Source organism: Poecilia formosa, unplaced genomic scaffold (genome assembly GCF_000485575.1).
Source record: "Poecilia formosa unplaced genomic scaffold, Poecilia_formosa-5.1.2 Scaffold1, whole genome shotgun sequence".
Classification (NCBI taxonomy): Eukaryota; Metazoa; Chordata; class Actinopteri; order Cyprinodontiformes; family Poeciliidae; genus Poecilia; species Poecilia formosa.
Genome location: NW_006799940.1, coordinates 6,295,272 through 6,306,712, shown reverse-complemented (window position 1 = coordinate 6,306,712; position 11,441 = coordinate 6,295,272). Strand labels below are relative to the sequence as shown.

General features: G+C 37.6%; 2 protein-coding genes and 1 long non-coding RNA gene across 7 annotated transcripts in view; all 3 read right to left on the bottom strand.

The window, feature by feature from the left end:
- Positions 1-3,148, bottom strand: part of LOC103134944 (arachidonate 12-lipoxygenase, 12R-type-like) — an 8,252-nt gene extending 5,104 nt beyond the window's left edge. The window contains exon 1 of the mRNA XM_016669548.1: positions 3,032-3,148. The gene's annotated coding sequence lies outside the window, so the exon portion shown is untranslated. The remainder of the gene's footprint in view (positions 1-3,031) is intronic.
- A 2,900-nt stretch (positions 3,149-6,048) lies between these two features.
- LOC103134921 (hydroperoxide isomerase ALOXE3-like) overlaps positions 6,049-11,441 on the bottom strand; it is a 15,637-nt gene continuing 10,244 nt past the window's right edge. For 2 of the 5 annotated variants that reach the window (XM_016669535.1, XM_016669530.1), the window contains exons 13-14: positions 6,573-6,743; positions 6,049-6,483 (exon numbers count right to left, since the gene is read on the bottom strand). In XM_016669535.1, coding sequence (XP_016525021.1) covers positions 6,304-6,483; positions 6,573-6,743 — 351 coding nt within the window. In that variant the 3' untranslated portion in view covers positions 6,049-6,303. Of the gene's footprint in view, positions 6,484-6,572; positions 6,744-6,913; positions 7,015-7,191; positions 7,314-8,167; positions 8,335-8,447; positions 8,535-8,620; positions 8,825-9,099; positions 9,244-9,341; positions 9,515-11,441 lie in introns of all 5 variants that reach the window. The other 3 variants (XM_007547442.2, XM_016669540.1, XM_016669537.1) reach the window with 3 other exon arrangements.
- Positions 11,098-11,441, bottom strand: LOC107835821 (uncharacterized). Its single transcript, XR_001661653.1, has 2 exons — positions 11,401-11,441; positions 11,098-11,323 (listed from the first exon to the last, which is right to left on the bottom strand). It is a non-coding gene; the product is annotated as an uncharacterized LOC107835821 (long non-coding RNA).

The window sequence follows — 11,441 nt, the reverse complement described above, 5'->3', positions numbered from 1 at the left end:
AGGGGTGAAAGAAGCCAGATCGCTGAATGGAAGCAGGTGGAAGTGATGTCCAATAAAAAGAAGAAAATGGCAATTATGAAAGCTGAAACAGGTGTGCTGTTAATTAGTGACCATCAGCAGGTTATATTAGTGGTTGAAGGGAGAGAAGTGTGAAAGCACTTTGCTCAGAAAATGTGAATATGACATGAGACCTCCAAAAACCTCAATGAAATGACCAAAATATCTTTTGAATGTTTTTTTTTTTATATATACAGAAAGGTTGGCTACATTATCATGGACCTTTTGAATAGGTGTAACAAGCAGAAGATGGTCCAATAGCGTTTACCTTTAACCTGCTTGTCTGTAATTGTCTATCTCTCCAGGGACAACCCTTTTCTTTGCTTCATGTGATCATTTTCTGTTGTATATTCTGTTGTATAAAAAGTTGTATATTGACACAAACTAGCAATTTAGCAAAGAATGGGTTCTCTGGAGAACCTTTTATTTTAAGCATCTATTTTGTTCATTTCAGTCAGTATGGCCTGCAGATTAAATCAGATAGTCTTACAGCACCTTATTCCCCTGTAGAAATAAAATATTTGTGAATTTGAATTTCCGTATAAAAAAACATTTAAAAGATATTTTAGTCATTTCATTGAGGTTTTTGCAGGTCTCATGTCATATTCACATTTTCTGAGCAAAGTGTTTTCACACTTCACTTTGCCTTAAACTACTAATCTAACCTGATGATTAGAGGAAGAAATTGCAGCAAGAAATTCAAAACTGGAAATGCCCTACACATATCTGAACCCTGATGTGGTAGAAAACAGTGTGACCATTTAGGGATTGTTTTCATCATGTTTAAAAAAAATACAATCAAATAAAGGAATGTGTGAAAGGCTTTGCATTGTTCTATTTTGACCTCTGTCAATTCCCCAAGACACGGGTCTCTACAGTGCTTTTTGAAAAGTATCTTCTTTGCTGTGTGCAGTATGTTAATGACATAAACATAATGCAGTCAAACAGCTGTTTTACTTCAAGCAAAACATTGAATTTGCTGTAAAATTCCTAGCAAGGGTGAAAAGCAATCTAAAAGTTTACTCAAAGTAGATGAGGTGAATGACATGAGTCATGAGCCTGTACATTACAACTAAATGTACCAAAGAGCTTGTGTAAGAACAATTGGCTTTTATTTTGAAAAAATTACAGCAATTGGAAGGTATATTCAGGATTTGTGTACAGACATTGTTGATGGCCCACTTTTTGATCAAAAAGAGCTAAATGGCTACGCCACAGAAATTACTTGAAATAAAGTAATAAAAATCAGTTTTTGTGGTTCAACAGAATTTAAACTACTAGAGCCATGGGGCAAAGTTGTGGTACCTGTAAATTTGTTGCACAACCAGAGGCAAACCCTGGAACTTCTGTACCTACCCAGGTGTTTTTGGCCTGCTCTACTGTAAGTGGGCAAAATGCTCCAATTGGCTCAGGTTTAAAGGGTGTTTTCCCCAGATGCACAAATGTTAAGTAGGATTCAGATGAGGGCTCACAGGCCAGTTGAGAACAGCCCCAGATCCAGACGAGTTTAACAGGGGCAGCATCCACTTATTTTGGTAGACAACATCAGTAGCCTACGGGCTACTTGTTAACAAGCTAAAGGTGCTGTATTATTAGCTAGCCATCTGTTAGCTAACAATACCTGTGTCCAACAGCTTTACTGAACTCAGTTTGGGGGAAAAATTGTGCAAAGTTCTTTGCGTTTTGCTGCCATGACTCAAACACACCTGCGCAGCTCCGCACAGCAGCAGCAGGTCTCCGTAGCTGCCGCGTAGATGTAAACCCAGCGCGAGCGTCTCAGCGTTCATGATGCGTTTGAAGGCAGCTCGGATTAACGGTTTTAACGGATTAAACAGTTTAAACTGCTGAAAAAGTAACAAAGGACACACATCACATGGGAAGTGCGGAAGACCTACTGTATCAAATTGATATAGGAATAACAGAGCTGGCCATTCCAAGGCAAAAAACAACTTCCAGTCCAGAGCGGGCAATGCCCCTCAATGCCCGCCAGGCCCCAGTTCAGTAAAGCTGTTGGATACGTAATGTTAGCCAACAGAACTAGCTAATAATACAGCACTTTAAGCTTGTTAACAAGTAGCCTGTAGGCTACTGACATCTATGTTCAGCAACATAGATTCATTTTGCCTAGTAATTTCTGTGGCGTGGCCATTTAGCTCTTTTTGGTCGAAAAGAGGGCCATCAACAATATGTCTGCACACTGTTAAAATACATTTTAAATATGCTAGTTTTAAAACTTAACATGTCTTGATTGAAATAGCCTATTTATAATTTTCTTATTCAGTTTTCTTATGCAGTGGTTGAGCAGCGGACTGCGCATGTTACAGTCTAATTAACTTTTGCATCGTCATTTATTTCCTCAAGATAAACTACCGGCTCCTCAAATGTATTAACACAACCAGGGGCGCAACTACATATTCAGGTGGATGCGAAAACATAAATGAACCATTTTTAAGTGTTGATTTTATTTTTGAGCCCTTATTTATTGTAAAGTGTTGATTTTATTTTTGTATTGATTTTATTTTTGAACCCTTATTTATTGTAAAGTGGTGATTTTATTTTTGAACCCTTGTTTATTGTAAAGTGTTGATTTTAATTTTGAACCCTTATTTATTGTAATGTGGTGATTTTATTTTTGAACCCTTATTTATTTTTGAAGTGTTGATTGTCTGAAAGACCTTAGACATGAATTGCCCCATATGGGGTTTGAACCAATGACCTCAGCATTACCAGCACGGTGCTCTAACCTGCTGAGCTAATTCACCTACCTTACAAACTGTTGAGTTTCCATGGATTTAAGAAGAACTTACATGATCTTACCATAATGAAGATTTGATAAAATGCTTATATTCTAATGTTTTTCAAAACAACATACATAATATTTTATTTTCCAGAGATTTTGTATTTTGNCACAAAAAGTTCATTTCAAGTTGTCAACATAAGGCTGATGTCAACAATTAAATTGACTTTCATTTACCTTACCAGTGACAGGATAACCAACTGACAAAGTTAGCAGACAGCTAGAGCAAACTGTGAGGGGTGAAAGAAGCCAGATCGCTGAATGGAAGCAGGTGGAGGTGATGTCCAATAAAAAGAAGAAAATGGCAATTATGAAAACTGAAACAGGTGTGCTGTTAATTAGTGACCACCAGCAGGTTAGATTAGTGGTTGAAGGCAGAGTGAAGTGTGAAAGCACTTTGCTCAGAAAATGTGAATATGACATGAGACCTCCAAAAACCTCAATGAAATGACCAAAATATATTTTGAATGCTTTTTTTTTATATACAGAATTTAAATTGATACCATTAAATTGGAATTCACAAATACTTTATTTCCACGGGGCAATAAGGTGCTCTAAGACTATCTCATTTTATTTGCAGGCCATACTGACTGAAATGAACAAAATAGATGCTTAAAATAAAAGGTTCTCCAGTGCTGCCATGGTGACAGAGAACCCATTCTTTGCTAAATTGCCAGTTTGTGTCAATATACAACTTTTTGTCTTGAAATGATGGATGCAGCTTAACATGGATGTTTATTACTAGCTTAAATGTTTTACTCCAATATTGCTAGACAATTCTATAAAAGGTTCAAGTCTGCATCTAGTCACCAGTTAGTCAAATGTGAAGTGATACAAATTCTGCATCACATAGATCCAAAAGTTGTTTTAGACATATTCCACCAACTTAAATAACAATTTAAATCACTTCATTTGATTTATTTGTTAATGTATTAATGAATATTTGACTGCTAATTTTAAGTATGTTGAAAAAGGGGAAAAAAATTCTTATGTGACTTTAGAAAGAAAACTTCTTAGCTCGCCATTCTATCAAGGGGATGTTTCTTTTGTTTGGCTTTATTTTCTCTTTTAAGCCAACTTATGCATAGAAAGTCTGGCCTGTCTTATCCGATGGGATTCTTCCTTTAACAGTAACAGCCATAATGTCCAAGAGGCTGGCACAAATCTGACCTGGGTATTCGTCCCTCAGTTCCTTTAAAGTCTCAAAATCACCAGGTCCGTCGGGACTGTCTAGAACAATGAAAATGTTAAGATGAGCCAAGAAGCAAAACTGCAGCAATAGTCAGACTCAGCTAGAAGAGAAAACATAGTTTTTCACAGAGAGCAGTTCTTAATATTTAATAAGTGCGAAAAATTTTAATTTTTAATTACCTGATTGATCACCATTGTAAAGACCAGTTGCCAGTTTATCTGGGAAACCAGAAGAGACCAGAAAGATCTATCTCTCAGTTCAGTTGGAAGAATATGTCTCGCTCTGCCTTTTATACTTGGATGTTTCACCCTGCGGCACTAATTAGGATTTTTCTAGAATTTAGTGATGGTAATCGGTTTTAGGCTACTAAATTCACAGAAGTAGTAAGACGTGTTCTTTGTTGTCTATTTCTTTGTTGCGTTTTCAAAGAAAAATAAACAAGCAATATAATATATAATAAATATAATAAATAAAAGTAAGTAATGTTTTTTTTTTTTCCTGTTGTGGCAATAGATTGCAGAGTTGTAGAAAATTTCCTATACAGGCAGTGGGGTTTTCTTATTGGGTGTTGATTTTTTCTTCTTCTGTGTTGCCAGTAAGTTTCCAAGATTACATCACATACCTACTTATCACATTCTGCATCTGGTTTTACAAAAAAAAAAGCTTTTTGGAATCCTGGGGAACAGACTGGATGACCCAGTCTTGTCCACCTGATTATGTTTGCTTTGCTCTGGCCATCAAAGATGTCACCATTGGCCCCTTACCGCAATGTTTTCAACTTCTTGTTGCGTAAAGATGGTCTAATGTGCTGCCTTTGAATTATTTTTGAGGGGGCAGGAAGGATTTAAAGTCACCTATTTTGATATTTTCAACAAGAAAATTAATAAGGAGCTTTGTGATTTTAGAGAACATTTGCAAAATTTGATCTTCAGCACATTGAAACTCTTTTGGCATTTATTGATTCTAACAGTTGTTAGAATGAATGCTCCTTTTAAGGTTTTCCAGTTCTTCATTGATGTTATCACTACCCTCGTTACTTTGTTCTCCTGAAATATTTTTCTCACACACATTTTTTGTAGAAATTCTCAATATGTATGACTTTGTTCTTTCTGTTCTGTTGTCTTACAAACCCCAGTTTCTTGTGAATTATCACAAATATTCTTTGTGAGTTCCTTCTGAACTCGCCTGAACTCCTAGCCTAAGTTTTCCTGTTTTCTGTGTGTAGTTCAACCCTTTTTTGTTCCTCCCCTGGCTGCTCAGTTTAGATTAGGGCTAGAGAAGTTGTCACGTATTTGGGAAAAAAAAGTTCTACAATAGGGTTTAGATTTTCATCATTTTATTGCATTTTCTGTTGATTGAGTACCGTATTTTCCGCACTATAAGACGCACCGGATTGTAAGGCGCACCTTCAATGAATGGCCTATTTTAAAACTTTTTTCATATATAAGGCGCACCGCATTATAAGGCGCATAGAATAGACGCTACAGCAGAGGCTGGAGTTACGTTATGCATCCACTAGATGGAGCTGCACTACAGGGAATATCAACAAAACAGTCCGACTCCGGTCGGTTAGGAGAGCCTCCTGCGATTGGGCCGAGGCGTGGCCGGACGATGGTCACCCTTCTCCGTTTGCGCACAGCATGTTCGTGGAGAAAGTGGTGCTAAAAGACCTGCAGACGACCTGATTATAGACGATCGGTAGGTAGATAGGTCAGTCAAACTTTATTAACAAACCAGTGTTCTGACAACTATCCCAGCATGCACCGCGCGCTTCTTCCTCTATGGGCGAAAATGAAGTCGGCGGCTGCTTACCGTAGTTGCTAGACCTGTTGTGGCTCAATATTGGTCCATATATAAGGCGCACCGGATTATAAGGTGTCGGCTTTTGAGGAAATTTAAAGTTTTTAGGTGCGCCTTATAGTGCGGAAAATATGGTACTCTAACAAATAGACAAAGTTGTAGATACTCAGGAGTAAAAACAAAATCTTCACAGTTTTTTTTGTTTTTTTCAATTCAGTTATTTTGCCTTTGGCAGATTGAGCCAAAGCCTAGACTTGCTCCAAGGATTACAGAACTTAAAAGCAACACGGAGAACATTTGCAGTTAAGAAATTAAAAACGAAAGTAACTCAAAAATGCAATCACTAGCAAAATAAATAAGACACAATATATGCAATTATCTGAAAGACCCGCAAAACTTTCAGGAGAAGCCAGCTGAAAAATAAGAAAAGAAAAGAAGTGTCTGCTGGCCTTGTTTCCTAAATGGTCACACTGTTCTCTATAACAGCAGGGTTCAGATATTGGTAGGGTATTTTAAGCTGAGAATTTCTCACTGCAATTTCTTCACTCAAGTAAGACAACTCAGCTTGGAATTCCTTAATCATCTGCTTCAGGGCAGGCTCATCAAAATGTTCCTCAGGGTATGTACCCAAGGGAACCTGCAGCCAGAAGAAAGCCATTAAGTAAGGCTCATACACCAGTTCATTTGGAGAATAGTTTTATAATTATAATGATTCTACTAACTCACCACATCAGTGTACTTGTCTGAGAGAATCCAAACAGTTGACACAATCTTTACTGTGTCTCCAACATTTGGGAAAACCTCCAGAAGCGTCTGCATGCTGGACAGCCCCTTAGTGACGGGAGGAGGTTTACATAACAGGAGGGAGCCATTGGGAATCCAAGAGTTGTAGTCAAACTATAAAAGAAAAAAAAATACTTTTTCATTAGTTAAAAACACAAATGAAACTGTAGAAGTTGTAAATGGTTGAACTTTGATTTAATACAGATTATTTTTATTATTATTTTATAATCAGAAGATCATTTTATTTCCTAAACATTTCAATCGGTTAGATCTTTGTCACTCACCTGTCCATCATTAACAGCAGCATGTTGAGCTGACACTCTGAAGATCACCATGGTGATGAACTTGATCACTTCAGCCACAGTGTTGAAGCACGATGGACAACCTATTACATCATTTGTACATAGTTTTATCTCCAACTAAATTAACAATTAAAAACAACATGCTACAGACGGTATTTGGCAAAAGTAAGATTTTTCTTGGACTTGATTACATTGAAAAATGTTGGAACTATAAAGAAATATTGATCAAAACCAATATTATAGGTTAGTCTGACACTCACCTGACAATTTGTTTTTCAGGAAGCCATGTGTGAATATCTCATTGATCCATTCTTGCAGCTCAGAGTCTTTGCATACATTGCTGTCAGAGTTATAGTAATATTCCACCACAGACTTCACAAAACTAGTCAAAAGTAGGAAAAAAAATACAAATTCATCTTTTCTTTAGTATGCATCTGGCTGTCAAATTTTGCAGTATATTTCTGGCAATAAAACGCCCTGCAAAAGTATTCACATGCATAATTTTATCACATAACAACCACAAACTGCATTGTATTTTATTGGAATTTAATTTCAACCCAATTGTGGGGAAAAAAAGTGCAAATAAATTCACAAATTATGGAAAGTATTTATATTCAGGCCCTTTCACCCTGAAACCCAAAATAAAGTCCAACTCAACCAAGTATCGTTATAAGTCAGCTACTATATTTAGTAAATAAAACACGTCCACCCTTCAAGAATAAAATTGGAGCCTAAATGCAGCATTTTGTGAAGCGTTTTATCAGGAAAAGTTAGTGAATAAAGAGCATGAAATTGTCCCATTTACAGTTTGCCACAAAATATGTAGGTGACACCACAGAAAAAAAATGTGCACAGCATGTTCCTCACATTAACATGTGGCGGTGGCAGCATTATCCTGTGGGATAGCTTTTACTACGCAGTTACAGGAACGCTTTTCACAGTCAATCGGTTGATAGAGAAACTATTGGTTGTTCAATCTAGAAATGAACCTGATGAAGAAGTGGCATCGAGAGGAAAGCGCTCCGACTGGATGAGATCAAATCAGAGCACAGGAAACTAATAACTTATGATAAAGTTTATTATTTTAATAAAATATCTACAATTTCAAGGTGTATGAACATGCTTGAAATGATCTGTGTAATATTCCATTCTTATATTTCTCTGAACCAATCACTTTTACATTGTAAACAAAATATGTTTTTGCTTGAAATGTACAACAGTTTAACAAATCATCACCTGTTGATGTGATTCCACACCTTCAAAGCATCATCTCTGTAGTAGAAGTTGGGAATCGTCTCCAGCCCTCGAGCAGCGATGTTCTCCGGCAGACAGAGGGAGCTGTAGGTCATCTGAGAAAGCGCTCTTCTCATGAGCTCTGTCAGCCCCTCCTTTCCAAGAGAGCTCTGTTAACCACAAAGTCCAGCATAATTAAACTATTCAAAATCACTTTAATCATGTAAGTCTTCAATGACAAAACAGGAGTGTGGTGTTAGAAATGTATGCTAAATCGCAGTACCTCACTCAAAGCTCCACCAGGTCCAAGAAGAGTTTTACGGCCCACGACGTTTATGTGTAGAGTGTGGCGGAAGTGTGGGATCAGTAGCTGTATAAATAAAACCAAAATATATTTTAAAAAATTAAGTCAAACTAAAAACATTGCTCCGTCAGCTGTATTATATTGGTTGATACCTTATAAAGGGGATGAATAGTTGGGAAGCAGCGGAGAGTAGCAACAGCAAAGACTTCTGCCAGATAGTGAATGCTCATGAGATGATGGACGGCCTGGTATTCAATCTGGTCTGAACTCCTAAAAAACAGCTTGGCCAGAAGCCAATCTGTTTCAAGGTCACTTGGCAGAAAGATGGGGTTCTGCTCAGAGGGTTGTTGATGCAGCTGAAATGAAAGATTTTATCAAGGCTTTTAAAAGTAGATTATTGTCTGATATTGATGTCATTCAGGAGCCTTTTGATTGGCTAAACACATCTGAATTGGTTGGTTGTGCTAAGATGAGTGCCATGATGTTGGTCTCCCATCACTGTAACTTTTGTTCCTTCATGCCACACAGTTTAGTTGCCAAAAAATAATGAGAAATTAAATTTCAATTAACCAAAAACTGCATTCTGTTCACGATCTCATTACAGAGCTGGCTTTCCCATCAGGGCATTTACCTGTATCGCAATTGGAACCAGTTTTTGCTCAGGGTTCATGTAGAACAAACACAAACCGGCTGTCGCGTACATAGGATTTCCATCCTTCTTTCTGGCTGGAATTCCATCCATTATCTTCTGGTCACACAGGAATATATTGCCTTTCTGTGTAGGACAAAGAACTATGCTAGAATCAGGCAAACCTTTGGAGAAACTGACAAATAATTAAAGATAAATGTCAGTCCATGAATAGTCTTTCGAACCTCCATTTCCTTTTCCAGAGTGGTTCCAGTTTCCAGAAAAGGTTTCACCATCTCATCAGCCACTGGAAAGTTTGGGGGAAGTTTGGAGCAGCGCTTGATCACATTGGGGTTGGTTCCATTCAAAAACTGGTATCCAAAGAAGTCATCTTCCTTCCAGTGCTGTGAAACATACTCTGGAAAAAATACGAGTAAAGATAAATTACATTATTTTATCTTATAGCAAAATAATATAAGAAAAAAGTCTTAGTAGCTCCTTGTTACATCATCTTTTAGTGGAGGGGTGTCAAACTCAATTTCACCGAGGGCCACTTCAGCATATTGGCCACCCTCAACGGGCCACATTGACGGTACAGATCAGGAGGGCATCCCTGCTAAAACACACCCCAGACAAAAGGCTGACTTCCCTCATTCAGGTCTGAANTCAACACGCCGTCAGCTCCCGGTCAGAAAGAGGCATTTAGTTCAGAGACCATGAGATGATATTCAGAAAGGATTTTTTAAAATTAATTTCAGTTGCCTCTGAGACTAAATCCTTGCGTAAAGTCTATATTGTCTTCCCATGTGACTTGTTTTTATTATTTGCTTGCTCACCTTTAAACACTGATTTAAATAATGTAATTTTTAAACTGAGCAGTAATTTTTATATCCATAGAAACTCAAATGTAATATTTAAAACTTCAATACATCAAATCAGTTATTTAACAATATTAGGTGTTAAATATTTTTAACATTGTATTTTTATACATTGATGCTAGGGGTGCCCAAGTCTAGTTTTCCAGAGCTACCATTCTGCAGCTTTAGATGGATTCCTTCTCTATCACACCTGGACCATTGAATCATTATAAGCCTCTTCAGAACTGAATGAGGGAAGTCAACCTTTTGTCTGGGGTGTGTTTTAGCAGGGATGCCCTCCTGATCTGTACCGTCAATGTGGCCCGTTGAGGGTGGCCAATATGCTACAGTGGCCCTCGGTGAAATTGAGTTTGACACCCCTGGTTTACTAAGATCTTTTGAACTACCCTTTGTGTGGGAAAACAATCAGAAGTTCCAGTTTTCACACCGATCTGTGAAAAGCCATAAAACAGCACGAGTTCAGGCCAGTGGAGGAGAAGCTCTGCTTCCACTTTGTTTAAAGGAGACAACTGGTGTTTGATCTTGAAAAATTGCAGGGAGTTTAAGTTTAAAGAGGTGGTTGGATGAACAAAAATGCACCTTTACTATAAAATTTTGTACACGTAACAAATCAGATTTGCTCTTGCAATTCTTCAGACACCTTTGTTTTTCTTTTCCATTTGTCTCAGGTGAATGCATGTTTTTCTGCAGTTTCATACGTTGTCTTCTATTGGATTAAACGCCGACGTCTACACATCGTTTTGTGTGGCTTCACTTCAGCCCGCCGGGAGAAGCCTGGGATCCATAAGATTGAGCAATAGATTATAACCCATCAACAAATCCTGAATATACCTTCCAATTACTGTAATTTTTTCAATATAAAAGCCAACTGTTCTTACACAAGCTCTTTGGTACATTCACCTCATCTACTTTGAGTAAACTTAGATTCCTTTTCACCCTTGTTGGAATTTTAGCCAATTCCTATAAAATTTTATAGCCAATTTATATTTGTCTGAAGTAAAATAACTGTTTGACTGCAGTACGTTTGTCATCAATATACTGCACACAGCAAATACACTTTTCAAAAAGCACTGCAGAGATCTGTGTCTTGGGGAATTGTACAGTCAAGACAGAACAATGCAAAGCCTTTCACACATTCCTTTATTTTCTTTTAATCATGAAAACAATCCCTAAATGGTCACACTGTTTTCTACAATATCAGGGTTCAGATATGTGTAGGGCATTTCCAGTTTTGAATTTCTTGCTGCAATTTCTTCCCTTATGTAGGACAAGTCAGCTTGCAAGACCTTGATGATCTCCTTTGGTATTGGCTCGTCAAAGTGCTCCTCTGGAAATTCACCCAGGAGAACCTGCATGTGCCAGCAGAGAGGCCGCTTCAGAAATGTGAAAACTGAACATTTTTTGTAATCTGTCCTGATTTTCTTACCACATCATTGTACTTTTCTGAAAGAATCCTAGCAGCCGACA